General features: G+C 40.1%; 1 protein-coding gene across 32 annotated transcripts in view; it reads left to right on the plus strand.

The window, feature by feature from the left end:
- The window catches only part of foxp1b (forkhead box P1b), a 206,541-nt gene that overhangs the window by 98,499 nt on the left and 80,750 nt on the right, over positions 1 to 27,292 (plus strand). For 21 of the 32 annotated variants that reach the window (XM_023954808.2, XM_078947004.1, XM_023954807.2 and 18 more), the window contains one exon: positions 18,670 to 18,830. The exons of 10 other annotated variants lie outside the window; for them this stretch is intronic. In XM_023954808.2, the coding sequence (XP_023810576.1) occupies positions 18,672 to 18,830 (159 nt within the window). In that variant the 5' untranslated portion in view covers positions 18,670 to 18,671. Of the gene's footprint in view, positions 1 to 18,669; positions 18,831 to 19,437; positions 19,567 to 27,292 lie in introns of those variants that run through there. One more of the 32 variants, XM_078946991.1, reaches the window with a different exon arrangement.

The following is a 27,292-nucleotide window of genomic DNA, read 5'->3' on the forward strand; positions in this document are numbered from 1 at the left end:
ATGAGAAGATGAAAATTGTCGAACCGACCACAAAATCACCCGAATTATGCAAACTCGCCCAAAGCCACTTTTATCTGCAAATTTAGAACCAAAACTGCCCAATTTCTTGTAACACTGTGGATGTGTTGAGGTGCATACTCCCCCTAGTGTTGAAGAGTGTGTCTTGCGCCGTTTGGTGAAGCATCTTCGATCGATGTAGTTAGGGTGCTGCTGCTCATGTCTGAGTAAAGGAGTAGCCAATCACAAAAGTGTCTCCACCTTGTCTAGTTTGATTGACAGACAGAGACATTCTCCTGAAAAAGCTCTTCATGAAATAAATAAGCCATTGTGAAAAAACAGCAACATGAAATAAAAACAAAGCTACTTTGGAAAATATTGATTTTGAAATACGAACTTCTGAAAAAAGACAGAATTACAATAATATTCAACATGATTAAAAATGAATATTTTAAAATGTTGTTTTAAAATAATGAACAGGTTTTTAAAGCAAAATGAAATATATTAAATAATATAATGGCTTATTTAAAATCTGTGTGCAGATTTTTCACAATTTCATGATCTTTTAATAAATTTATGAGGGATTTATTGGTTGATTGTGTATTTGCATGAGGTCATATTTATTTATTTAATTAAATATTTATTTATTTAATTATGAACAGCATAGGACTCCATAGTTGAATAGCTCTGAAGATCCTAAAGCTTTAGTCCCCAAAGTTTCTCACATCAATAATTATTACCGTACTGTCATTCAATGATCTTTATAGAAAATCACTTTTATTTTTAAAGATTTTTCTATGTAAACATGGATCATAATTAATCAGAAGGACATTTAAAGGAACTAATGCTACAGTTTCCAAACTTTCTCACATGAATGCATATCACTTATTTTTACTAGTTTATAGTGAAGCACTACTTTTACTTGATTGTTGAAGCTACTTCACAAGTGTAAGTGTTAAATGACAACAGAAGGGGAATACAATAAAATAGGGAACCTGGATCAACTGTTTTTTTCTTTCCATTTTTAAAAATGTTTCACAAAAGTATTGGATCAAGACTGTATTCAGTGACTCGGAGTCGGATCGTGGACACAAAATTCTGATTGGCACATCCCTACTGAACAGCTCTTTTAATGACTTGCCTTGCTTGGAACATAATAAACCAATGGCTGAATGAAGTGAAGCCGCTAAGGAGGATTTCTCCAATGTTTCTGTCTGCTGCAGTTTGTTGCTGTAATTTGCGCTCTCAGCCTATCTGCTGCAGAAACAGACTATGACAAAAAACAAAGAACATCTCCACATAGGTGTCACAATAGCATCCGTGGCAGAAAGGCAGTGCATTACAGTGCCTTTTCCTGCTGATTAAGATCACAGGATGTGTCAAAGCATTCTAAAGCCCCTCACCTGGCCTCACCTGTCTGCTGTCTGTGCGTCATATCTGATGCGCTGCTCCCTGCTTTCAGGGCTCTTTCTGGCAGGTCTGCCGCCTCTGTACCGTCTGGCTAAACAGGCTGCACTTTCAAATTGTAAGTCAACATAGTATCTATCTTTAAAAAACGATATATACTGTATATATTGAACATTTGTAGAATTTAATACAAAAAACAACATTTATGACCACACAATATAAGAATACTACACAGTTCTGAATACAGAATAAAATTCAACATGGCATCTTACTCAGGAACATTTGGGTTTTTCCTTTCATCTCTAGCGGCCTTCACATGAGTTTCCATCTGCTGTGGGAGTTGGTGTCGTGCGCAGACGTGTGAATCCCTGCAAAGTTTTTCTATTAAACTGGTCTATCGTCTTTGGGCTGAAGCATATTGACAGATGTACACGTCCTGGTCTCCCTGTGATCATGTGAGCTGACTGTCAGGTGCAGACAGCTAACACAACAGCCTTGGTGTGAGATTGACTCGGGTGACAAAAGTAAGCAAAATCCGTCTGCTAATGACTTGAGAGAGGAAAACCATCAGCTCTGCTTTTGGGCATTCATGTTTCGCCTTTCTACTAAAATGACAACACTGTCCAACACGGTCTTCCTGAGTCAGTCTTTTTTTCGGTAACGGTAAAGTTATACTGTAACCAAAAAATAAATGCATTTTTCAAATGCATCTGATAAACATGTGAGCAAATGTCTTTGCTAAAAAAGAGTGATCTGAATGCATTTTATCTATTGAGGTTAAACTGGGACACACCTAAAATGTTATGCTGAATGCAAGCCTGCAGTAGCTTTCTATGTATATTTGAGAAAACAACCCCCTCTCAGGGATGAAGCACCTGGCAGGGCCTTTTAATGGAATGGTTTCAACCTTGTGCAAATAAACAGCTTGCGTTTTTGCTGTAAGATTAGGAAAAAGGCTGAGAGAGCCAGAGCAGGGGGAGCTGGCTTCAAACCAAACCATAAAAGTCAACATGTGGGGAGAACAAATGAAGAGGATGCTGCTTCTTCTTAATGGACCGCATAGATGTGGACCAGCGTTGCAGCAATGCTCACTTGAATTTTGAATCAGGGAAAACAGTCAGCCTATTTTTTCTGTGTAGCATTTTACTCAGAATCAAGTAGGATTTGTTGTCTTTTAGGGTAAAAGACGACAAATGCTTCAGAGATCACAACCAAACCTGTATTGATGTGTCTGTTGCTTCAGTTTTAAGATCTCTTTAAGAGATCAAATGAAAGGCAGGTTTAATCTGCCTTCACGTGCCTTAGCTGCAGGTAAACACTGGTTGAAGCAGGATCTTTAGCCACATTTCCATAGATTATTTTATCAATGTATAATGCCATTGATGAAACTTCAGACAGGCTGTTTAGGCTCTTGATTGCTCCAGGTTCTTACTTATGTTCTTCTTTCTTTCCTCCCATGGTGAAAGTGTAACAGAAGGGCTAAATGTTTTAGCATAGCGTGTCTGTGGAGTCCACTCTGCTTCCTCAGAAAGTATAGTTGCACCATAGCATTGTCTTAGTGAAAAAAGGTTTTTTGACTAAAAGGTCAACACTGTCTAGCTGTTTAATCAACATCAGTGTTGAAAATGTTATCAATTTTAAAACATCGCTTTGAAACTGAAAGAGAATGTCGTCGATGTGTTTTAGCTTAAGGTCTTGTGCTGTAGCTGAGGTCTCTGCTTGCTCTTTAATTAGAAGTCAAGTGAAGTTGTTATTGTTTTTTCTTCATTCATATGACGGCAAATCAACAGACAACAAAATTAATAGGGTGTCCCTTTTTCCCTACACTCTTAAAAAAGTTGGTAAAAAGTTGACTTGGCCCCGAAAATTAAATTTCTTTCAAAAGAATGTACAGGACATTTAAAACCTGTGATCATGTCCTTTTTTTATCCAAGCTGTCCAGGTCCAGACACAGTACGGCTGCGTGCTAAAGCATTGCAGACCAGACCTTGTGGACCCGAACCCTCCTGAGGGGGTTGTAATGGCAGCTAAAGAAAGGTTACCTTACACAGCTCAAGAGCGCCCATGCACATGTAAAAGAGCAAACCTTGGGTATAATTGTGTGACCCAAAGGTGCGGGAAACCTCCGCCGATTTTTTGAATTTTTCTTTTTTTTTTTTTTTTTTTTTTTTTTTTTTTTTTTTAACTTGTCCTGTCCAACAGCTAGGCAAACAGATGAGAGCTGAGGGCCTCTTGTGTTGGACATATTTTATTTTAACAAGAGGGGTTATTCATCTTCAGACAAACCAAAGGTATGTCTGAATAAACCCCTTTTGTAATTGAGGCCAAAATTTATTAATTTCAATCATGTTTGAAAATCTTTGGTGTTGGACCGGACGGAAAAGGAAAGAGGGGAAGAAGAGAGAGGGACGTTAGAGAGAGGGGGGGGTAGGAGGGTGATAATAGGAGGGGAAGGGGGGTAAGACCATGAAGCAGCATAGAGCAGACAGGCTTACTGGTTGTTTATCGTTACGGTACGGTTCAAATGTAGTACAAAAAGGGCGGGGCCTGTTCACACACACTCAAATATTATCAACACACCTGCTAGCCGCAAAAATGTCCACATGTCAACATGCACACAAAACAGATAGTGTTCACGAACGCATACCTATGCCTTTAAACCAACTAGTGTGAAATCTTTCATTCATTCAATCATGCAAACTATTAGTGCAAAGGTGAGCTAACACCTGTGCTCAGGTGAGTGTTTATGTTCTTCTAAAATGGATGGTGGAATGTGAAAAGAAGGAGGAGGAGCGCCCAGCCACCCCCACACCCATACCCCCGCCGCAGCAGCAGCGGCAGCCGGAATTCCCCCAACGCCACACGGGAACAGGCAGGGAACAACCGCCCCCCGGGCGACCAAGACCGCCACCCAGGCCAGGGCCAGCCGGACCGCCGCGAGGCCCCCAGAGCCAGAGAGCAGGGAGGCGCAGAGGGAAAGAGAGCGCCGCCCCAGCCCAGCCAGGAAAGCAGCCCCCCGCCGCGCCGGAAGAGCCCAACGCAGGGCCCCACCGGAGAGGGACGCCCACAGCCCCAGACGAGCACCCCACCACCACCCAGGAGTTCCGGGCATCCCCCCGCCCCGACCCCAGGTACGAGCCAGGACCCCCCAAGGGAGACCCGCTCCGCACTCCAGGCAGCCACCCACCCGGCCCACGGTTGGTCCAGGTAGGAGCAAGGCAGGGGCCCGCCGCCCCCGCCCAGGAGGGGGGAACCCCGGGGAAAAAAGGGCGGCCCACAAGGGATGTTATAAATATGGCCCGACCAGGCTCGGCCATGTTGGAAGTTTGGCGGGGCCCAGCGCCCAGGGGCAAGGACCAGGACCCACCCCCCAGGGACACGAACACCCCCGGCTCAGGTGTAATATGAACCCCCCCACCGCGCGGAGAGAGCACCGCCGGGCCCAGGGAGCCGGCACCCAAGGGACACGGCCGCCATCGCCAAGGGGCCCGCACCCCCCACCAGGGAAGGGGTAGGGGACAGATGGACCCAGGTCCCACCTTCCTCCGATTTTTTGAATTTATTATCTGAATCTATTAGTACAAATCTTAAATGTGGGAATGTTTCATAATATTGTAAACATTAAATCTCAAGTGGATTTATTTATCTATTAATATTCTTTTTATACTATTAAATATACTGGATACGCGAGATCCTCCACAGACATTGTAAATGGAAGCTTTCCTTCTTTCTCTTGTTGGTTTTCTGTTCTTGGACTCCTAAAACAGCTGTTTTCCCTGCTTACCTCTACCTTTTTTACCTTTTAACTGGTGTGGCTGTTATTGTGGAAAGGCTGCAGCCTGGAGGAGACTTTGTCTTCAGGATTAGCTGCTGTTGCCGTGTAGATATGGCCTCGGAGAGAGAGACAGAGGAAATGCTCAGTCCTATTGAAAGGCTGCATTCTTGTCGTAATCTAGCCAAATGCGCAGACATGCTTATTTAAATGCTAGTTATTTATAAATTCTCGGCTTCATTATTTTCATTAGTGAAGTCTTTGTAGAAAAACATCAGGACCTGAAAACAGGAAGGACTAACACCATTTGCTAAAAAAGTTCATGTCATTGCAGCTATGTTGTTGTTTACTTTGTCGTATGCATCCTAATATGGTTACCTCCCTGTCAAAGCAGGCCGGAGCAGATCCGAGGGGCCCCGGTTGGGGGACGCTTGCAGCTGCCTCTCACACAATAAGAAACAAATGTCCCAGCTCAGCAGCACTGACGCTCTCTCAGTCCTACAGCTCCTGGGCTCGGACTGATTTTCATCCACGCTGCAGTGTGAGGCGCTCTCACATTACCCCGGGCTCCTTCTTTTCTCTTTCCTTCTTTATTTGTCTCTATCTGTCCATCAATCTCTGTCCCTGACTTGTTAGTAATGTGCAGGCTGACTGATGGGCTTTTGTTTGCTGTGTGAAGTTGTTTATCAGTGAGTGGGAAGATTGTGTTTGGAGTGGCTGTTCCCCTCCTTCATGCAGCCCAGCACAGGCTGGTTCAGCTGTAGGTCACGCCCTGGCCCACAGTGGCCCACCGTGGCCCACAGGCGGCTCTGCCGCGGTTTTAAGCCGCTTTAGGGGGTTTGGATCATATCATGCCAGTATGGACAGAAAACCCAAGGTGTTGCAGGAACATGTAAAGTTTAAGAAAACAAAAAAAATCCTTATTTTAGGAGTCCTGTGAAACTCTTTGGAGGTTCACAAAGGAGATAGAAGGGCAAAGTGAAAATCTATTTGATCAGACTTGAAGTGTTACAGTCAGACGCCTCCCTACAGGTGACTCTGACTGGATTTTGTTGTATTCCTTTGCTTGGCGTGTGTGTGTGTGTGTGTGGGGGGGGGGGGTTCTTTGGTGCATGGAGCTTTTCTTCCAGCTGGCAGAAGTTGATGACAGCCTCACCTCAATCCTAAAATCCTCACGTTTCTGCTATTTACCCAGTATTATCTGTGTCTGTGGATGAATGGGAGGATGGAGTGTGAGGAATGCAGAAGGTCAGGCTGCGTGGTTTACACAGTACAGGCCCACAGAATCCCTGGGAAAATACCTGGACTTGGATCAAACAGACATCAGGTCATATGTTCTTAACATATGACCTTAAGACTGGCATTTTATTGCTTACCGTAGGCTAGTGATACTTTAAAGATTTTTGAAAATTTGCAAATGAAAAAAATATTCATCATGTGAGACAACACTGTAAAGAATATGATCAACCTTTATTTTTTAAGTCTAAAAGCACAAAAGTTAGACTGATTGCAAAGTCCTGTTTACGAGTTCTGTCAGTGTTGCCAGATAAAAGCTCGCTTTTCCAGCCCAAAAGTCATCTAAAAACTACCAGGTCCCATGAAAAACACCCTAAAGGTTAATCAGTGATTAATTAACTGTAATTAGCAGTAATTAATCATCCATTATTTATTACTTCCTGCTTTGATTGTAAATCCAACTTTGAGACATTTTGTAACGAGTCTACATCTGCCATTATTGCAATCAGTCATAACAAAGCATGAAATAACAAACTTTAACAAACAATTAAACTTTATTAACAACCACAGGAGATCACAGGTGAAGTCATGCACCCTGTGCTGCCCCCCCCCCCCCCCCCCCCCCCATAAACATTAGGAATAACTCATCGTGATCAAAAGTGGAAAACTTTCCTGCTTTTTTACTTTGCATGATTTTGAGTGAGGTCAAATATGAGCAAATGTGCTTGTGAAACAGATTAAGGAGGGGTTAGATTTTAAAAAAGCTGGGTTTTTTTTAAGTATCCTATTGATAAAAAAATCAAACTAAATCAAACATCACTTGAGATTCGTTTTTTAAGCAGAAAGTTCTACTCACCAAGACGTGTTTTCTCAAACTCAGATCATTTTGCTTTTGAAAAGCTTTCTTGATAAGAGTTTTTTTTCTTGCAAGACAGAAAACAATATTTTTTTTCAAAAAAAAAGGGGGGGGGGGTCTTTTTCCTTTCTTAAGATATAATGTTTGCAGTGTAGGAAAGACTATTTATTTATTTTAATAAATAATTGAAGATGCATTCTTTGTGACTATCACCTGCTCAGAGTTCAGTTTAAAATGTCAACATAGAGAAAGCTGTAAATGTCCAAAAGTGACTGAGATTTCTTTTTAGTTAATTTAGGTAATGAACATCTAGTTTGTTATTTTATCTGAAGATGTACACACATAACAACAATGGCCGACCTGCTGCAGCTACTTTTTGATAAGATAAAGTCAGTGAGGCTTTGTTTGGAGTGAGGGGAGAAACTACGGTGTACTGGATTGAAGGTCAGTTTCTGAGAAAAACAGCAGGCTTTTCTTGTGAACCTGTTTACTGCCTGGGAAGTGTAAACACGGAGAACGTGTTCAGCTGCAGCTGGCAGAAACCTTTTATCCTTCTTTTGCCTAACAACACACAACAGCCACAATAGTGGCTGTTGTGCGCTTATGTCTTTATTTCTTCTTGTGTTATAAGAAGAGAAATTAAGTGGAGGTAACACATGAATTATTTTCTCTTCACAATGGAAAAGTGATACAGTAAAGCAGGGAGGGAGAGGCCGACTGCAGGGCAACTCTGACTATTGGTGGCAATAAAAATGAATTAATGGAATGTTGCTCAGGCACGTCTTTGGGTGTAGTGTAGTGTTAAAAAATAAAATTTATGTTTCCAGCTACCAGGCGTGAAGGTGCATTTGGACTTAGTATCATTTAATTAGCAATGAGATATTAGCATTTCATAGGGTTTTCTGCTGGGTGAGGGAATCGTCCGGCCACTGCGCTTTCATTAGACTGCTTCTCCATGTAATGAGGGCCGTCATTAGCTGATGGAGCAGTTTTCCAGCTCTACCTTGAAAGGCTTTAACTTACACTTAATCACAAACAAAAAGACTTTTTGCTTTGAAAAACAAAAAGCCACTCGTTTCAAATCTTCTCAGGACAATGAAATGAAATTCTTGTTTCTTAACATAACCCCGATGTTCAGGAATGTGCTGGCAGAGAGGATGTTTGTGGTTTACATCTACTGTGCACATGCATGTCCCTTGTAATCCTTTTAAAGCAGTCCCCAACTTTTTTTCAGGCCACAGACCGGTTAAATGTCAGAAAATGTTTCCACGGACCAGTCTGAACGGGGCCAAAGTTTGTGTTTAATATTTTTAAGCTTCCGGTTTCTGAAAAACTCTATTTTTCAAATTAAAATCCTGATTCATTGTGCATTTTTTTAACACAGAGGAACATTTTCTGTCTGCCTAATCCAGCTTTGCTGTAGGAAAATTCATAAATGCCCTTTTTACAAGTTTACACGAATCATCAACTTTATTGTATTGAATCTTTGTTCTTTGTAAAATGTTTGTGTCTGGTTTAAACTTCAACTTTGTGATGAAGATTTTGCCTTTAACGTCAAAGTGGATGGTAACAACCGGACGCTAACTTCCGCTGCGTCCGACTTTTAAGGAGTGATGGATAAATAAAGCAAAATAAAATGTCAAAACCATCATAAAACTGGTACTTTCTAAATAAAATAATTATCATGAATCCACCCCATCTGCAACATTATTATCCGCCTATGTTAAACCTTCAAAAGTCAGTGGCCTCATATTAAGCAGAGCAGCTTCTGGGACGTGGAAACAACTGTCTCAATAAATCCGTATTTGGAGGAGAACTCCTGGTTTTGTCTGTAAACAGCAGCTTTATGTTTCTTTAAAGTTGAAGGCTCTTCTTTGGTTTCCTCACTGACTCTTTTCTCCCCAAACTTTCCAAATATGTTTTATTGTTTGGTTTTTGTTAGCTTTTAGGCGTTGAGCTACTAACTAGTGGTCCGAGCAGCTGCTTAAAGTCAAGACAGTCGTGTCAAGACAGATGTGGTGAATAGAATTCGATAGTTTTACACAGTAAAACTTCCTTTAGTATTGGAAAATAAACAAAAGGAAAATAATAATGTATTTTTTTTCTGTCTGTGGCCGGTACCAAGCAGCACAGAGGGCGGTATTAGTCCGCGGCCCGGTGGTTGGGGAGCACTACTTTCTGAAGGCTTAAAAGAATTTCTAAATTTGTTTTTAGCTCCGTCCTCGTACCTGATCATCTTGATCTGAAACATGTATGGATCATGGGGGGAGAGAAAAAGATATAATTTTGATCTATTTTCAAAGCGTTCCCAGGGGTCTTTTAATTAGGATTATGTCATTTTTAGCCAAATCTAAAACCTGTATCGTTGTCGTTGTCTAGCGACAGGAGTCCATTAGAAATTCACTTCTGAGTTGTGGGCGGGATGGAGGTTTCAGGATGGAAGAGAACTGAAAAGTACATCTATTAATTCGTTTGCTCCTCATTCACAATGATTAAATAAAGAAATACTCAGAAATGCAGTTTTAATCTTAACTTTCTTGATATATGTCCTCCACCATCAGAAAAATGCCACAGAAACATGTTAAAAACACAGAAAACACTAGTTTCATCACAGTGGTTCTTCAAAAACCGTCAGATAGAGATAGTACAGTCAGACAAGTTGACACAAAAACCGTAAACAGATTTCCAGAGGACCCAGAGAACTATGGAACGAGGCAACTTTGAATTATTATAAGGCTTGAGGAAATATACAGTTTAAGACACACTTTTTCAAATGTTTGTCTGAAGGACTCAAAGCACACATTGCAGACAGGCAGAGCGGAGTGCAGTATGGAAGCTTTCCTAAGCCTTTATCTGACGCTTTAGCCTCAAAATCAGCCTTGAAGTGATTAGTGTTTTATTGATGAGCTCCCAGCGTGGCAAGTGTGGGAATTTGGATCTTTGATCTCCTGGAGTTTGGCAAATAAATCCTCAGAGTGTAGAACTGTCCAGGTATAAACCCCATCATGCAAACAGCCTCACAGACACACGTGTCATCAGACTGACACGTGGTTAGCACCAGATCTTCCTCCCCTTCTCCAAAGCACATGTTGGTTTGAAGTGTTTTCACTCAGAGCTTACATGGTGATTACAGATGTTCATTAACAAAATTAGGTATTTGTTTTCAACTTTAACCAATCACTTTGATATGCTAATTGCAGTTTAATTTAATTTGAGCTCTGTAATGATGATGCTGTTATTATGGACATAAATGATGCAGTTAAGCTGAGAGTAATCTCATTTGCATACTGTACATGCCAGTAAATTAAGCCCTTTCCTGCACTGCTTCAGCTTTAATTTTCCACTCCTTTTCACACAGCATCCCTCAGCCCCTGTGCCTAATGGCAAGCCAGCTTGTTAGATGTGGAGAGCCGCTTCCTCACACACAAATCCAGTCACAATATGGAATACAAAAAAGCTCTCATTAGAACTCTAAGTGTCTTTTTAAGAAGTTCGTATTAATAAGCTGGAAAACGTTCTGGGCTTTGTAGTGATGCACAAAAATGGATAATCATCTTTAGAATTTTCTAATGTGGATGAAAGAAACCACAAACTATCTGGGTTTTGATAATGATGTGTCAGGAAAATGACAACAACTTTTAATGACATTGTATAGTGTATGTCTTTCTTTGTGTGTTGTTCACATTAATCCCAGAGAGGTGATTGGGTTTTAGTAAAAGTCCTTTGAAATAAAGATCAAGGGATTTGATTTGTTTTGAACCAAAATGTATTCTTCTCACAAAAGGATAATTTTAAATATTATCCTGATTTATAATTAGGTTAAAAAAAAAAAAAACACATGGGCAAATGAAATACTTAGTTTTTCCCACCCTAAAGAAGCATATCTCCAAAGAGCGCGCTTTGATAAAAGCTTCTATGTCTTCATTAGACAAGCAGCAGCCTATGGTGTCTGATGTTTGCAGGGAGAAAATGATTGTTTCTGTTATTTTCCTGCTGATCAAACATGCACGATAAGCCACGGTGCATGTAGAAACCTTTGGATCACTGCAGAGATTACCAGTACCATGTACCACAAGATATAAGCTTTGTATGCTACCTTGAGCCAGAAGGTGTTTTAAGGACGCTCAAACTGATAGTAGAATTGCCCTTCACAAAGAAAGCTCCTTCATTTTGTTCCATAAAGAACATTATGTTGCTGTCGGCCAATTTTCCCTGTTAGTCTCTAATTGGCTGCATAAATCTCAGCCGCTGAGAGTGAGAAATGTTGCTGTGTCACACAGTGTAATCTTCACCCTTATTTACCAATTCATTAAGATTCATTGATGCAGGATTGGTGAGTGGAAATGACAACATAAATCAGGTCTCCAACATAATGACCCTAATCAGTTGGGAATTGCACAAAATGTCATGATGAACTATGTCTCTGTATTAGTGCCACTGTACATTGTCATTGTGCTGTTTTATGAGTGGGAGCATCATCCTGGCAGGGGCTGGATTTAACACCCCAAAAAAACAAAAAGTTGTTAAAGCCTTATTCACATACATCTCAGGAAATCATGCCTACTCTTGTGGTATTTAGTTCTCTGCCCTTTATCATCTGCTTAACTGTGTAATGCAAATCACAACACACACACACACATACACACATACAATCCTCTGTCAGGGAACAGAGTGAAATTATTGCATGCTTTTAAGCTAAACGGGCCTTGGCCCATGTCAGGGAGCAGCTACTGTTTCTGGGCCAGCAGTGGGGGTCAGTGGGCGTGTCTGACGGCTGCGTCTGTGACTCGCTTATGGGCTATTGCTATTGTTTTAGAAAAGCCTAACTTAGTGCTTTGCAAGCAGTCGCTGAATGACAGCTGTAGTGAAAAAGTCATGGAGATAAAAAGAAACGTGCAGCTAAATGGCTGCTGATGAGTGAAGATCATGGAGTGTGTGTTTGAAAAATCCATAATATCAAAAACGCCAGTCGCTTAATAGGAGTTGAACATCTATCCATCAATTTCCAAACCCTCTTAATTCCTTCTCGGGTCATCGGGTTGCAGGAGCCTACCCCAGCTAGAGAGGGGTGAAGGTGGGGTTCTCCAGTCAATCGCTGGGCTACACACACCTACACACACCTACACACACACCCCTACCCACACACCCAAACAGAATCACGCACCCTCATGATCACTCTAAGGAACAACTTAGAACCACCAATGAGGCGATGAAGCACGGACTGTGGGTGGAGGACGGAGAAGACCCACACATATATGAGGGAAGAGTGCTAACCACTACCCTACCACTGCTCTCACAACTAAAGCCTCCCAAACAATCCCTAAAAGAGAACAATTCGAAAGTGTAAGTAAATACTGAATGTCTAGTTCATTGAGGAAAACCCCAGTTTTCTTGGGAAAAAGCATCTGACTCTGGCATCACTTTTAGATGAGTTCTTATAGGATTGACCTATTTTTTACTACTATAACAAAACCTTTACCCCCCCAAAAGAATAATCATGATAATTAATAGGCTTTGGTATGGTTTTCAGTTCATCCCTCCTCTACACAACACATAGATCTGATTTTTGCTGTACTGTGGATCATCACAAATGACTGATGTAACTGACACTCTGAGGATGTAAGAGATGTTGTTCTTGAGCCTGGCATGAAAGTGAGATGGGGGCAGCTGATTTGGTGTGGTGACCCCTAAAGGAAAGACAAAGAAGAGGCCGTTCGTGAAAGTGGGCCCTTGTGTCTTGGCGTTTCTCCTCTCACTCCCGTATTAATGGGCATGAGCCACATGCGAAGAAGGTTATCAAAGTCAGATGAAGGAGAGTCTGGGAAAAGATGTGTGGTAAACCACTCCTAAAAAAGGCTCCACATCCCAGAATTATTATTCCATTCATGCACAACTAGATTTAAACTCATTAGACTTCTCTATTTACTCGGTCTCCATCGGCCCCAGTTGCTCTAAAAATACCATGGCCTGCCTTACTTTGGCACATTCTGTCATTGTCTTTGCACAGCAGGCTCTTCCACTGAGGTGCTTCACAGACGGTCCCAAGGAGGCAAACTGGTTTGTGTTTTTTTGAGAAATTGTGAATCCACTCAGAATCTCTCCTGGAGCCTATCATCTTTTTCTTTTGTTATTATTTTAATATATCAATGTGCGGAGCGTGAGGCATCGAAATCAGTTTGGGTGTTTGGATGTTGAGAACATCCCCTCTGCTCATGGAGGAATAATAGGTTTGGATCTAAATTTCATGCTAAAGAATCCTCCTTTTAGTCATCTGTATGTGACATAAATATGTGTGTTTGCTAGTATTTTATGCTTGCTGCTCGTGGAGATCATTTTATTTTAACGTGTGTCAGTCAGGCTCAAGAAGGAAAGTCCTGTGTCCGTGTAGAGAAGGTCTGTTGGATGAATTCTATCGCGCAGATGACAAGCTGTTGTATCCATACAAAATTTAGAGTGAAGGTTACTTGAACCCCCCTCCCTCCCCAACTAAGACTTTAACCTTTTTTTAAACCTCCTACTTATTAACAGTGGCGTTTTTCAGCCAACACACAGAGTGATCTCACTCAAATATCACAGCAGTCAAACTTTTTGTTCTGCCTGTGTCATCTGATATTTTGGTAAATTTAGTTTCAGTTGAATTTCTGTGCCGCAATATTGTGTCATTTCGTGGAACCTGCAGACGCCCCTAATTCCTTCCACAAACCCAGTTACTGAATAATCCAAAGAGGTAAATATTTAACGTGCTTTTACAAGTTCTTGGCTGAGCTGTTGTGCAGAGCCACAGCTTGTTGGGCCTAAAAGAAACATTTGGTTGCTGTGCTTCACAATAATGTTTCCATGGATGACTGTCATGCTGCCGTCCCTTCATTCTTCATCTCAGTCTCATTTGCAGTGGACCACCAACAGCTGCAACACAGCAACACTTTTTGTTTTTTTCTAGATTACTGCATTGCTGTTTATTCTGGTCAAAGCTGTATTTGCATCAACCCCCCCCACACACACACACACACACAGTGCCAGTCCTGTGTGTTACCAAGGAAATTTGCTGATCATTCCATCTGCTTAACGTTAGATGGCTCCTGCACGAAGATGTGTTTGTCCATAAACAGAAGCCCCCTCTTCTTCTGTTTATTGTAGCCATGACAGCAATCACTTATCAAACAAACAGCTAGCTTCTTTGTTTGCTGTCTTGAGTGGCCTACGACTGTGTCCCTTTCAAGGTCTGGAAAGAGCTTCCACCTTCTTCACAGCTTTAGCAGCAAATGCTTTTTGGTTGCTTCTGGCAGAACGGTGGTGGGGGGCTTGTTCTAGGGCACATGTGTCAAATTCGAGGCCCGCGGGCCAAATGTGGCCCGCCATGTCATTGTACGTGGCCCGCCGCGAGAGCATAAAAGTTTTAAATTTCTTTAAATAAAAAATACAAATTGGTGTGTATTCATTCATATCTAGGGGGAATCGGACTTAAAATATCAGATTGGACAACTATACATTAGGACGTAAATACTGTCCATATAACCTAACCTGAAAGAATCAAATATAAAAGGATCATGTTTTCTATGCAACTGTAATTGTCACTTTAAAAAGTTATTATAAATAAATAAATGAGTTATTTAATGTCAAGGAGTAGTAACATTTATCTTTTCATTACATTTAGTTCATCTGGCCCTTTGAGGACAAACACTATGCTGATGTGGCCCTCAGTGAAAATGAGTTTGACCCCCCTGTTCTAGGGTATCTGCTATCTGTTGGGAATAGCTGAGATGTTTTGATTTTGATAGACATAGTACAGCTTTTCTTCTTACCTCTGTGTGGCCAGGAGTAGGAGTTTTTGCTTGAACAACCTCTACTTTTTAAAACTGAAATGTGGAATAATTGCCGCTTATTGCCTCCCCTGTTCAGTTAACTACTTTCAAAAGTAACATAGTAAAATATTTTTTAAAGCTTGATAAAAACACTTACAATATATTTTTTTTACATATTAAGTGTATTTGTCTTCTCCACAGAATCAGAAGCCTAAATATATGAAGAGATAAGGCTTTTCCAAACCTTGAGAGCCATGGTGTTGTTGCACGTTTTGTGCACGCTGATGTGTTGTCTAGTCTAGCTGCCAAGCTGAGCCTAAACAGGCCTTAGGCGAAACTCTCCTGACTATTTTCTTCTTTGTGTCTTTATATTTAGTCCAATCTACTGTTTGTTGTGTGCGTGTGTAAACAAAGCTGTGTGAGAGCTTCAAACAGGTGGCTGCTGAAACGTTCCAGTCATGAGTATTGGAGAAGAACAGAACGCAGAGACGAGTCCAAGCCCAGCTGCACCAGCTGACCTGACTTTGGTTCCAGTCCTGACTTATTTGGGCGATTGAATTCCAGAGATATTCTTGACATTTCCAACAGGACTGTCCCACTGACTGTTGTTGGACTGTTGGCTGTTCTTAGCCGTTGACCTGTCCGGTCAGGTGGGAAGCACACGTGACCGTTGTTTTTTACCAAAGTCCTTTTGAGGTTGGTGAAAAAAACAATAGTACATAAACAGAACCTCTGACCTCTGTTGGATCATCTGAAGATTGCTTTGTCTTTTTTAATAACCAAACTGAAAAAAGGGAGGGAAAAACAGGAATAAGGGAACATCTGTTTTTCTGAACAGCCAGTTTATATTCTTTTTTTTTCCTGATTTTCCTGCATTTTTTTTACATCTCAAGACACAATAAAAGCAAAAAGTTCTAAAATAATTTTGTATAATGGTTTCTTTCGATGTTTTGTTCCTTTTGCCATGTTTTTGCTTGAAATATGTGGACATGGCTTCATAAATATTGGAAATGTGCTCCCTTGCTCCCTTTTGCTACCTGCCTCTAGTGGTTATTTGAGGAACGGCAAAATTTGGAGCTGCTTAATTTAAATAAAATTTATGCTCAGAATGTTTGTGTGTTGGGGGGGGGTGACTTTGTCCTTGGTTTGTATTAATTATTTACCTTCAGTTTTTATCAATCAGCACAGCTGTCTAATAAGCTCCATTTGTATTTATTATATATTTTTAATATGGATCCTGCCCACTACAGTGATGTAGTGGGCAGGATCAGACAACCACAAATACGGAGAACCACCCTCGCTGCCGAAGAACGTCTGTCATCCATTCCTTACTCATCAAAGACTCTGCTGAAACATTTCTGATCCTTTGTAAAACATCTATAGAAGAACATTGGAATATTAATCAACAAGAGTTTTTTTCTGTTGTTATTCAGATCAATAGACTGTACCGTCGTGCACCTTATAACACACATTAGGAGTGTCACTCTGTGCCTTAAAACCAGGAGCCCGTGCTTCCTCCTTCATCAGTTAAGCGGGAGAGGGCATCTTCTTCCAGGAAAGACCGGTTTCATCCATCATTCATTCATCTGGATGACAATTATCCTCTGCGATTATCTTCTTTCAGGATATTTTCCAGCCACTTCTGAGTCAGCTGATACCATTTCTCCTTGCTAGGGGACAAACTTTGGTTATAGCAATTCAGGAACTGGTCTCTCAAAGTCTCATACAAGTGTCCTGAGTGGAGCTTTTGTAATGAAACGTAGGAGTCACGTGACTAAATTGTCCTTATTACATCTAGAAATGCTGTGTGCAAGTGCAAACCTTTTATGTGGCAATCATGACATTTTTACATTGAGTAATTTTGGATGTCAAATCTCTATCAAAATAGCCTCTTTTCTGTTGTTTTTAGTCTGGAAACAAAGAACCACTCAACACAAAAATACTATTTCTTTTTCTCAAACATATTGCACAACTATGTGCCTCAGAAAATATTCTAGATGAGGTTATTGTGTAACTTCATCCCAGCTCACAGTATTTGTTTATAAAAATGATCCCATTATAGTGGGGAGGCCGTGCCAGAGGTGATGTGAATCAACAACTGTGCATGCACATGTGCTCGTCTGTGTGTGTCTGTGTGTGTTTGCTCGTTTGTGTGTGTGCTCGTCTCTGTGTGTGTACGCGTGCTCGTCTGTGCGCATGTACATGTGTCTGTGTTCTTGTCTGTGCGTGTGGCCTACAATTACAAAGCAAGTTTGTTTCTGAAACATCTCTAAGAACCAGAATCTAACGTGACAGAGATGATATTAAACCTGTGAGTTGTCCTCCTCTGCTGTAAATAGTCTTGTGTCATAAGTTGTAAACTTCAATTTTCCACGTGTCAGCTTGACTGCCCCCCCCCCCCCCCCCCACCACCACCATCAGGGAAACCTTGTTTGGATCAAATCTCTTGAGACCCTCTGCATGTGTACATCTCCACATATCCTTTGATACAACTTAAGTTTATCTTGTTGCATCTTTTACACTTTCTTATGATAAAAGTTATAAAGCACATTGTATTTATTGTAGTCTACTTTTTTTAATTAATCCAGTCTGAGTCGGTCTGAGTCAACGTGTCTATGGTAACTACTGTCGCCAATCAGGAGTATCTTGTTGGAAATCCACACCCCTTCCACTCAAAGCGACTTGGGAAAATCTTGAAAAAGAGATCAGTGGATCTCAATGGGATTTTTTTCCCGGTTAAAAAAAAGAATGAAACAATATAGGCCTGCTCAATTAATCGCATATCGATCATTATCGTGATTTCAAGCTGTGCAATATCGCAAAAGTCAGCGAAAATCGTAATAAATGGTAAACCTTAAATGTGCTAAAACAATCTAATGGCAACTTGAACTATTTAATGAATTGAATTAATCCCTTTATGCATTTGACCTATCGGATGGAGCTTTTATGTTTGATGTTGCCCTCCTTAAAAGATGAGGGTCATTTGGAGAATAATTTAGGTATTTTGACTCGTATTTAAATTAAACAATTGCAGTGAAATAGAAATGATGTGTTTAGGTGTTTTGCTATTTGTTATTTGGGGTCCCCCCAGAGGAGCTGGAGGAGGTGGCCGGGGAGAGGGAAGTCATGGCATCTTTGCTTAGACTTCTGCCCCGGCGATAAGCGGAGGAAGATGGATGGATGGATGCTAATGTTAGCTTAGGGTTGTGGGGGGCTGTAAGCTCGCAGGAGAGTGTAAACAAAGGGATGGTAGGAAATAGGCACAGGCTTACTCTGCGCCAGTGGTCCCGCCCACAACTCAGTGGTAAATTTCTGATGAGGTCCTGCTGCTCTGCAAAAACTGTCCTAGAAAACGCCACAGGTTTTCGGATTTTGGATAAAAACGTCATCATCATCATTACCAGACCACTGGGAACGCCTTGAAAATGGTCCAAAAATGATTGGAGTGAGACTTTAATAAGAACAAACCAAGTGGGAAAAGTTGCATTCAAAGTGCCATTATATGAAAAAAAATATATAGCAGATTTTTAAACTTTGATATATATTTAAACAACTGTTTCTCTGTCTTCACCCTTCTCTGTTTCTTCACCTTCTTGAAGTCATGATGCGAGAATCAGGGATGGAGGTGATGGGCAATGGCCCAGCCAGTCAGAATGGAAGAGCAAGTGTGGAGGGTGCCGCCAAGGAAGGACGGCCCCGAAGTGGGACACCGTCAGTGGATGTGACTGCCATGGACCTCCTGCATCTACAACAGCACCAGGTTGACCGGCTTCTCTTTCACACACATTCGTTTTATAAAACATCAGCAGCAGCAGCAGCAGTACGGCAGACCTGCTGCCTAAAGTGCAACTTAATATTTAATTAGCCCTTGAAGTACATCCCATATATAAACACATTATTATTATCATTTATGTATATTGTAGCCTTTATTGAATTTTTAAAGTCAGAGAAGTGCTTTTTCTGTGTGATTGTGTTTGGTTGTGAGTGTGTTTATTGTAGCATGCAGCACCGGCCTTATTGTAAAATATTTATTATTATGTTTAAACATATTGGTAGAAGTGAGGTGCGCAAGAATGTTGTGGACAGTTGAGAAATTGTGACATCCAATTGGATGGCAGCATTTTTCTGTGGCTCATTGTAAACAAACCTCACACTCACAGCTAATGCCACCCTGTGCCGTGTTAAGCACGGTGGTGCGGATGTGTACGCCATTATTGCACCTAAAGCATTTCCTCATTTCGGTCCTGAGATGAACCGATAAGCTCTTTCTTTTGGTGTTGGTGTTAAATATGACACACGACAGAATGTACAAGGAAGCAGCACTGAAAAGATCAATGTGTCTTGTGCTATCTTGGCTCATCCAACAGCACAACCAGGGCTGTTGTTAGGAGCTGTTTGGTGAGGATGCACAGGCTATGTGCTGTTGTCTGTTGTCAAAGCAGATCCATCAGTATGTGAACAAGAGGAGAAACTCTGCTGCAGCACAGTACAGTAAGGTAAATGTTTATCTAATGGAGAAAGATCTTCTAGTCATCATCTTTGTGCCAAATATCATATCATGTTAAAGAATTGTGAATATTTTTGCATTTAAAGTATAAAAAATAAATTTCTGGACAATGAAGAGGTTCACTTAGCCTAGTTCAGTTATTTTTTCCTTTTTTCCAACTGACATAATAGCAAAAAAATCTTAACCAGCTACTCAATCCCTGTGACTGCCTTCACTAGATGGATCTGACATAATTCCATAAACTACTTTACCAATACTTTACCATCAGTCAGTCCTTCTCTTCTGCTTTCATGCTTATTAAAAAGGGACACATGTATGTATAGTATTTTGAGACAAAAATACTGTTTAATAGACATAGTATTATGAATAATTAATACATTACATTGCTTATGTACTGATAATTAAAAAACTACACTGTAAGATTACACAAAGAAACATTTGTATTAACAGATGAGGCGTTTTATTACAAAAACAGAAAGCAGCGACTTTTGTATGTCATGTTCTTCTGTAAACAATGCAATGGGGGGAGCATGGCTTTTAAGCCTGCTGGCTCCATGAGGAGCGCGTGCCACGGAAAGGGGGGGGGGGGGGGACTAAGGAGCAGGAGGAGACTCAGGGCGAAATACTCCAGTCGCCCGGAGTGGTCTTCTGCCGGGGAGTCGTCGTGCCGCGAGACAAGTAGCGACTTTCTGATGACAGAATTTGCGCTCAGTGTATTTAAACAGTGACAAATGTATCAGAGGATGTGCGATTGGCCGTTCTGCATGTCAATCAAGTCCCGTATTTCTCGGTGAGGATTTTTCAACTCAGGTGAAGAAAGTCAGTGGTGAACTGTTCACAGAGACTGAGCTCAAACGTGCTGCCGTCCTCACAACACCATGAATGGAGGTTTAAGAAATATGGACCACAGTTGAGTATTTCGATGCTCTTTGATTCAGTGCACAAAGAGAACAGTGTCGCATCTTTGAAAAATTACCACAGAAAAGAAAGGTAAAGGGATCAGAAAGTGTTTTGTGCGCTTTTGACTCAAGGAATCAGAAACCGCATCCCACCAGAATAATCCACTCTTCTGAAAACACTTCCTTGTTTTAATCACACAAAATGCAACCCTGTACTTTACTATCTAAAAATTATGACTTTTTGTCCCTTTTTGGTTAATAGCAGAAACCATTTTTCATAAGCTGCCTGCTGAAGTCCATTTGATAGTTTTCTGTTTTGTGAACCTTGTCAAAAAAGTTGTCAACTGTTCAATCAAAGGACCATGAGTGACATTTATTAAGCAGTGCTTAATTAAGAGTTTTCACAGTAAAAGTCCTTTTGCAGTTAGGCTCTGGAACACGGCGTACCAAACTCCAGATCAGACGCAGAACCAGAAGACAGCTAGGTTTCTGCTGTTAACTGTTTAACTGTTTCTACAGGATGTAGAGACAGCGTTAATTTTTAGGGCAGAAGAAACAGTCATGGATTGGCTGAAAAAGTTCTGATTGTGTGACTATTGGACCAAGGGGATGTGGACAACAATAAATGGGATGAGACCGTAGAAAGTGAAGTAAGAGCAGACCAGGTGCTTGTGATGAGGCATCACATGACGGACAGGCAGAGGTTAATAGTTTTTCAACAAACTTTCACAGTTTAATTAATCCTATTGAGGGATGCAAACATCAAATAAAAGGTCCTCTGACTAAAGTAAGCAAGTGGAAACAAAAACCCTCCAATGGTAGATCATTTATTCTTATTAGGCAATGTAACAATGAAAGACAGCCCTCATTTATAAAGATGGTGACTGAAATAATTGTAACCTGTTTGATCATCTTGGTTCTGACAGGGGAATTTATCTTGTAGACTAGTCAGATTGGAGGGAAGTGGACCATAAGCTTGATTTAAGCATCGCTATTAGGAAGTCAGAGAGTGTTTGTTGAGAACTGTAAAGGCAGATTGAAAAGCCCTATCAATCTTCTTTTTATAAAGAAGTTGCTGTGAAATGTTGATGGCTTTACCACTTTGTCAGGTTGTGGGTTTTTACTGTTTGTTTTCTCACTGTTTGTTGCTTTCTGTAAACCTTATGTCTGGTTTTTAGCCCGAGTCCGTATGTTTTGTCGTCATCTTTGTTTGTGTCGCAGACGTTTTAATTGGAACATTATCCACTGGAGGAAATTAAAATTCTTTTGGAAAATAATATTACAAAAGCAGTTGAATCAAGATTTGTTAAAATATAGCAATAAATGTAATAGTTTTTCTGAGCTGCTCGGAAAAATAAAAAATAGCTTCTTTCCATCTTTTTTCACTCTCCAGGTCCCGGGTCGCGGACTTCCACATAAAGTGGTGGACAAAATTATTGGTACCCCTCAGTTAAAGACAGAAAGTCCACAACGCTCACTGGACCGTTTTTTTGACAAAAAGCGGTTTATTTGTTACGTGGTGCGGCGCCTTGTCACGGTAATGTGACAAGGCGCCCGCCACCGCTGCAGTCAAGATTAGGCGATATATTTATATGCTGATCTTTCCGATGGGTTGGATAAAGCATCGGTTTAGAGAGAAAATTCTCCTCTTACTGGTTGTTTTTGTTCAGATGATGAAGCTAAAGGTTGTTTTAAAGAAGCTGGCGCAGTGGTACAGAAGATTTAAGATATGTGACCGGAACTTCTTTTTGGGGAGTGCGGTTATCACTTTTTAATGCACACCCAGCAGCCAATCAGAATCGAGTGTTCACCCGGACCATGGTATAATGTTTAATGATAGACGGAGAGAGGATTATTAACTTTGCATAAAGATGAAAAACAACGCTTAGACAAAAATGATAGAAAAGGTTTCAGGTATCCTAATTTTAGTATAAAAAAAGAACAAAATTCAACCACAGTAACAGAAGGTAAGATGGAAACACAAAACCATCAATAGAAAAATTAGCAACGATGAAGTAACAACTCTCTGTTGCACTTCAGTAATTCAGTCTTCTGTTGCCCCTTAACCTGAACTTTAACATTTTCATTCAGAATTCTCACACTACACATATTACCTTAACATGAGCAGAGAATAGACTGCATAAAATAAAAGTAAAGATTTTTTTATTATCAATATAACTGCATGTTCATTTTAGTGTTCTCGTCATCAATGTAGTTTATGAAGGCTTTACGGCACGGATGGGAAAGTCTGGTTCTGACTACAACTTTGTTACAAGAACTTTAAATGACTCCAAGTCAACAGTGGACAGCAGGAGAATGTTTTCCACAACATAGTTTACAAGAAATATGTTCATCTGTGTGCGACTTACCAAAAACACAACCGAGTTGTGCTTGTTTAATAGTGATGTTTCATCAGCAGAGCAAACGCTAGCTGCAGCCGTTTAGGAGCTTGGGTGGCTTGTGGGAAAAAAGGATTTGTGGTTTCAGTGCCTCATTAGATTTGAAAAGCTTGAGACGGACATAGGTAATGTCTTTATATCAGGACATAGTGTGAATTTGACATAAACTTTTTTGTAAAAATAAAAGTGGAGCAGTGACGATATTTTCAGGCTGTAAATGCTTGCTACTGATCCACCGTCTCTGTTACTTCCTGTTATTTTGATCTAGTGTGGAGAAAGTTTCAGCACGAATACTCCTTAACCAATCATGATTTTGAATGCAACTGTTAGCTACAAGGGCCTTGTTTCAGGGATAAAAGTAATTAGTTAGATTACTCCCTTACTAAATTTAAACAGCGTTACTCTCAACCCTGGCTGTTACACCTACTCACACACAAGCAAGCTATAGGAAAATAATACTCAACAGACCTTTCTAATGCCTTGTGTTTGGTCCTTAGGCACACATTTACAGACACATTCCGGCATGCTAGCAGTTGGTCACTTGACGTCACACCATTGATCCTGAGATTTTTATAATATCTATAAATATGTTAAATATGGATGGATGGATGGATGGATGGATGGATGGATGGATGGATGGATGGATGGATGGATGGATGGATGGATGGATGGATGGATGGATGGATGGATGGATGGATGGATGGATGGATGGATGGATGGATGGATGGATAGATAGATAGATAGATAGATAGATAGATAGATAGATAGATAGATAGATAGATAGATAGATAGATAGATAGATAGATAGATAGATAGATAGATAGATAGATAGATAGATAGATAGATAGATAGATAGATAGATAGATAGATAGATAGATAGATAGATAGATAGATAGATAGATAGAGTTGACTATATTAAAACAAAAAACAAACAAAAAAGTTATTTAAAACTGAACTTTAGTCTCTTAATTTTTTCTCTCTACAAATCTTGACAGTTTTCTTGATAGTAGAAACCCTGATTTTAGAGTTATCTCTTGCATGACAAAGTAGAACTCTTTACAAACATATTTGCCAGCGAAGGTTTAATTTGATCCTTAATTCTCTATAGTTAACTGCTTCTTGAACAATTAGTTCTCATTGATGCAGAGCACACAATGCATAGCCAGAGTAGCCTTCCTAGTGTACTTGCTTTTTGTGGATCATTTTGTAAAGAAGCGCTAAATGAAGATAGATTAAAGAAAAAAAGAAAACTTAGTCCTTTTGTGTTGGCTTAGTTTATCTACACAATTTCCAATATTATTTTGACATTTTAAAGCAAAAATTGAAAAAAAAATTCCTGAAGTGTGTTTTTACTACACTTTACTATATTCGTAAAGATTGCAAATTAGAATGTAGGACCTGACAAATATTTAAACTTCAGATACTTCAGATAACAAGTATTAAGATACTTCTTATAGCCTGAAGAGTGCAGCCACAAGAGACCATGTTCTACCATGAGTCTGTGCTGTACTCTAGTGCCTTGGGTGTGAGGGGCAGCTGCAGAACAACCTGTCCTATCCTAACCACTAGCTATGCTGCATTCATTTCTTTCTTTCTGCTTTCTAATCTTCCTCGTTAACAGTTTGTTTATGTTTGTGGATTCTCTTGAAGGATCTCCACATACTTGCTGAGCTCGCTCCTCCTGTTTCTCAAAGCTCTCTGGTATCTTTGTGTTCTCGAATCATTTTTGCCACAGGAGGCCAGACTCTAACTTATTGGAAAATCTAGCAGAGAGGATAACATCAATGTTATGACACTGCATATTGCCCTAAATTGCTTATTGGTAAAATGATAGTGCTCGCCCAATTTGAATAATTTTATGGAATTCCTCACAGAGCAGTTTAATTATGTTATCACACAACTGGCAACATCTGTCTTTATACCACAGCACATGACAGTTTTATTACAGACGGATTTCTTTGCTGGTTTGAGCAATTGATGTGTGATCTGATTAATAATCACACAAATGGAAGTGAAAATTGAACAGTAATGCAATTCTATGTGGGAAAAGAAGAAATAATTATTGAATGAAAAAAGGCTGAAAAATGACTAAGACTTTTTACACTTTCCTTATTTGAATTATATTTTTGAAGCAGTTTTTTAAGGCTTTCTTCATTCCAAAGTGTTTTTTTTTTTTGGGGGGGGGGGGGGTGGGGGGTGGGGGGGGGATTGCAGAGGACATTTTGGATGGAAGCTTTTGCTCAAGTTGACGTCTGGTTTCTGCTGGCAGCTTGAGGGCCATCAGAGGAAATGTTTGTGGCATTGTGGGAGTAAAGGGGACAGGAAGAGAACGTACAAAAAAGATGGAACCATAGCTTGTAGTTGAGCTAATAGGCACCTCAGTAAATGTACTTTGTCATGCGTTTCAGATCTAAAACATAACAGTATTTTAAAAATCAATTTTCCTGACGCAAAGAATAGAATGATCACATGAAAGATTTAAAATAATTAAGAAAACAGGTGTATAGCAATGTTTTTTATTTTATTTAGCATTTATTTCTTATTTTATATGTAAGTTCCATGAAATTCTCATTTTTTCCCAGTGAATTTCTGACCACATGGTTAGTAGAAACCCTTGTTTTATTCACTCATTGATGCAGCACACACAATATAAAGCCTTATTACTATTAAGCCTTATTACTATTATATTATATTATAATAGTATCCGCAGTGTTCCCGCTCTTTGAATAGGCGTTAAATGAAGATAGATTAAGGAAAAAAAAAAACTCAGTCATTTTGTGTTGGAAATGTTTTTCGTGCAGTGTTTTGTTTTTTCCTGCTGAATGGGGGTGCCACGGCTGACACATCTTAGCCGGTAAATAAGCAGCAACGGGCGTTAAGAAATGTCGCAAGTTAGAGAATGGCGACAAACAAACAAGGCAGATGAAAAGAAATGAGGGACAAAGTGGTGTTTTATTCAGAAAGAGGCATGATCTATGTAAAAGTAATAGACAATTAAACATGAATGCCTCTTTTTACATCATTGACCCATTGATAAAGCTATGCCAATTTTCAGGATTCTTATTTTCTCCCTTCTTTATCTATTTTACACATTTTACACATGAAACCATGTCTCAATCCAAATACTATTTTCCAAGATCGATTATTATCAATTTATTTCATTTTGAAATGATTTTTTATAGTTTGATTCAATTAGTAACGGCCCTTTTGACAGATTGATCTGGTTGGATAAATTGATTAATCGTAACAAAAGGACTGGCTGGTTCTACTTTGAGGAAAGACGTAGCCTGCATTGTGGTGACCTAGACAGTCTCTGGTGTCTTGGTCTGTGTATCTGAGCCGAAGTGCGAACCTCTCAACTCAGAGCAGCTGTCTAAGACAGCTGGCTACCAATAGACTGGGAATCACATCTCCATCGGTCCAGTATTAAACGGCTTCAAAACCGCTTTTAAACTGCTAGAAAACATCATGCATCTTTCAATGTTTTATTAAGACTATTGGCAGCAAGATTAGGATAAACACAAATGCTCACATAGGCACACACACACACTCATGCCCACTGAGACTCTCGTCCTCTCGTGCTGAACAACTTGTGTGTTTAGTGTGGTAAACAAGAAACCGCATTAACAAGGCCTCGGGAGGCTGGCAAAGAACACATTTAGATATGACTTGCTTTAATGGCCACTGTCCAAATACTGTTCAAACATGAGAATTTTCCAACCCATTGGAATGTTTACTCTTCATGGATAATTATGGCATATTATGGAGAGGCTATTTTTGAACACAGTTCAAAAATTGTCACAATGTGTGGGGCGGCAGTTTAGCTCAGGTGGTAGAGCAGGTCGTCCAACAACCGAAGAGTTGGCGGATCGATCCCCGCTCTCCCCAGCCAGCTGTAGCCCCCCCCCCGAGTGCGGCTAGTCTCCAGCTCACCGCTCCCCCCAGGGGATGGGTCAAAAAGCAGAGAAAAATTTCCCCACTGTGGGATAAATAAAGTATCAGTTATTTATTATTATTGTTTTATTTTTACAAAAAATAAAGATTCGCACTTTTTCCATAAAAAACATTCAAAATCAATGAGTATTCATTTTTAATGAGGGGGCAACTTAAAAAATTCTTAAAATAATTCAAATGTAACAGAGAGGTGTTTCCTGTGTAGAAAACTTCAGGGTAATTAATATTCATAGACTGTGCTTGTTAACACTCCCAATGCTAGTGCTATGTAGATCCAATTACCATAGAATAGACCCTACGGATTTGAATGACTAAAGGTTAAATGAGCTATTGAAATGAAAACCAGGGATCTGCTTCTTCTCAATCACGTTTATTTGTGTCGTTGAGTTTTATCCATGTTGCAGATCAAGGCATCTTTTGAATAGACGTAAAAAGTACTTCCAAACTAAAGTGTCTTAGGTCA

The sequence above is a fragment of the Oryzias latipes genome, chromosome 5, assembly GCF_053564925.1.
Source record: "Oryzias latipes strain Hd-rR chromosome 5, Olatipes_Hd-rR_3.1".
NCBI lineage: Eukaryota > Metazoa > Chordata > Actinopteri > Beloniformes > Adrianichthyidae > Oryzias > Oryzias latipes.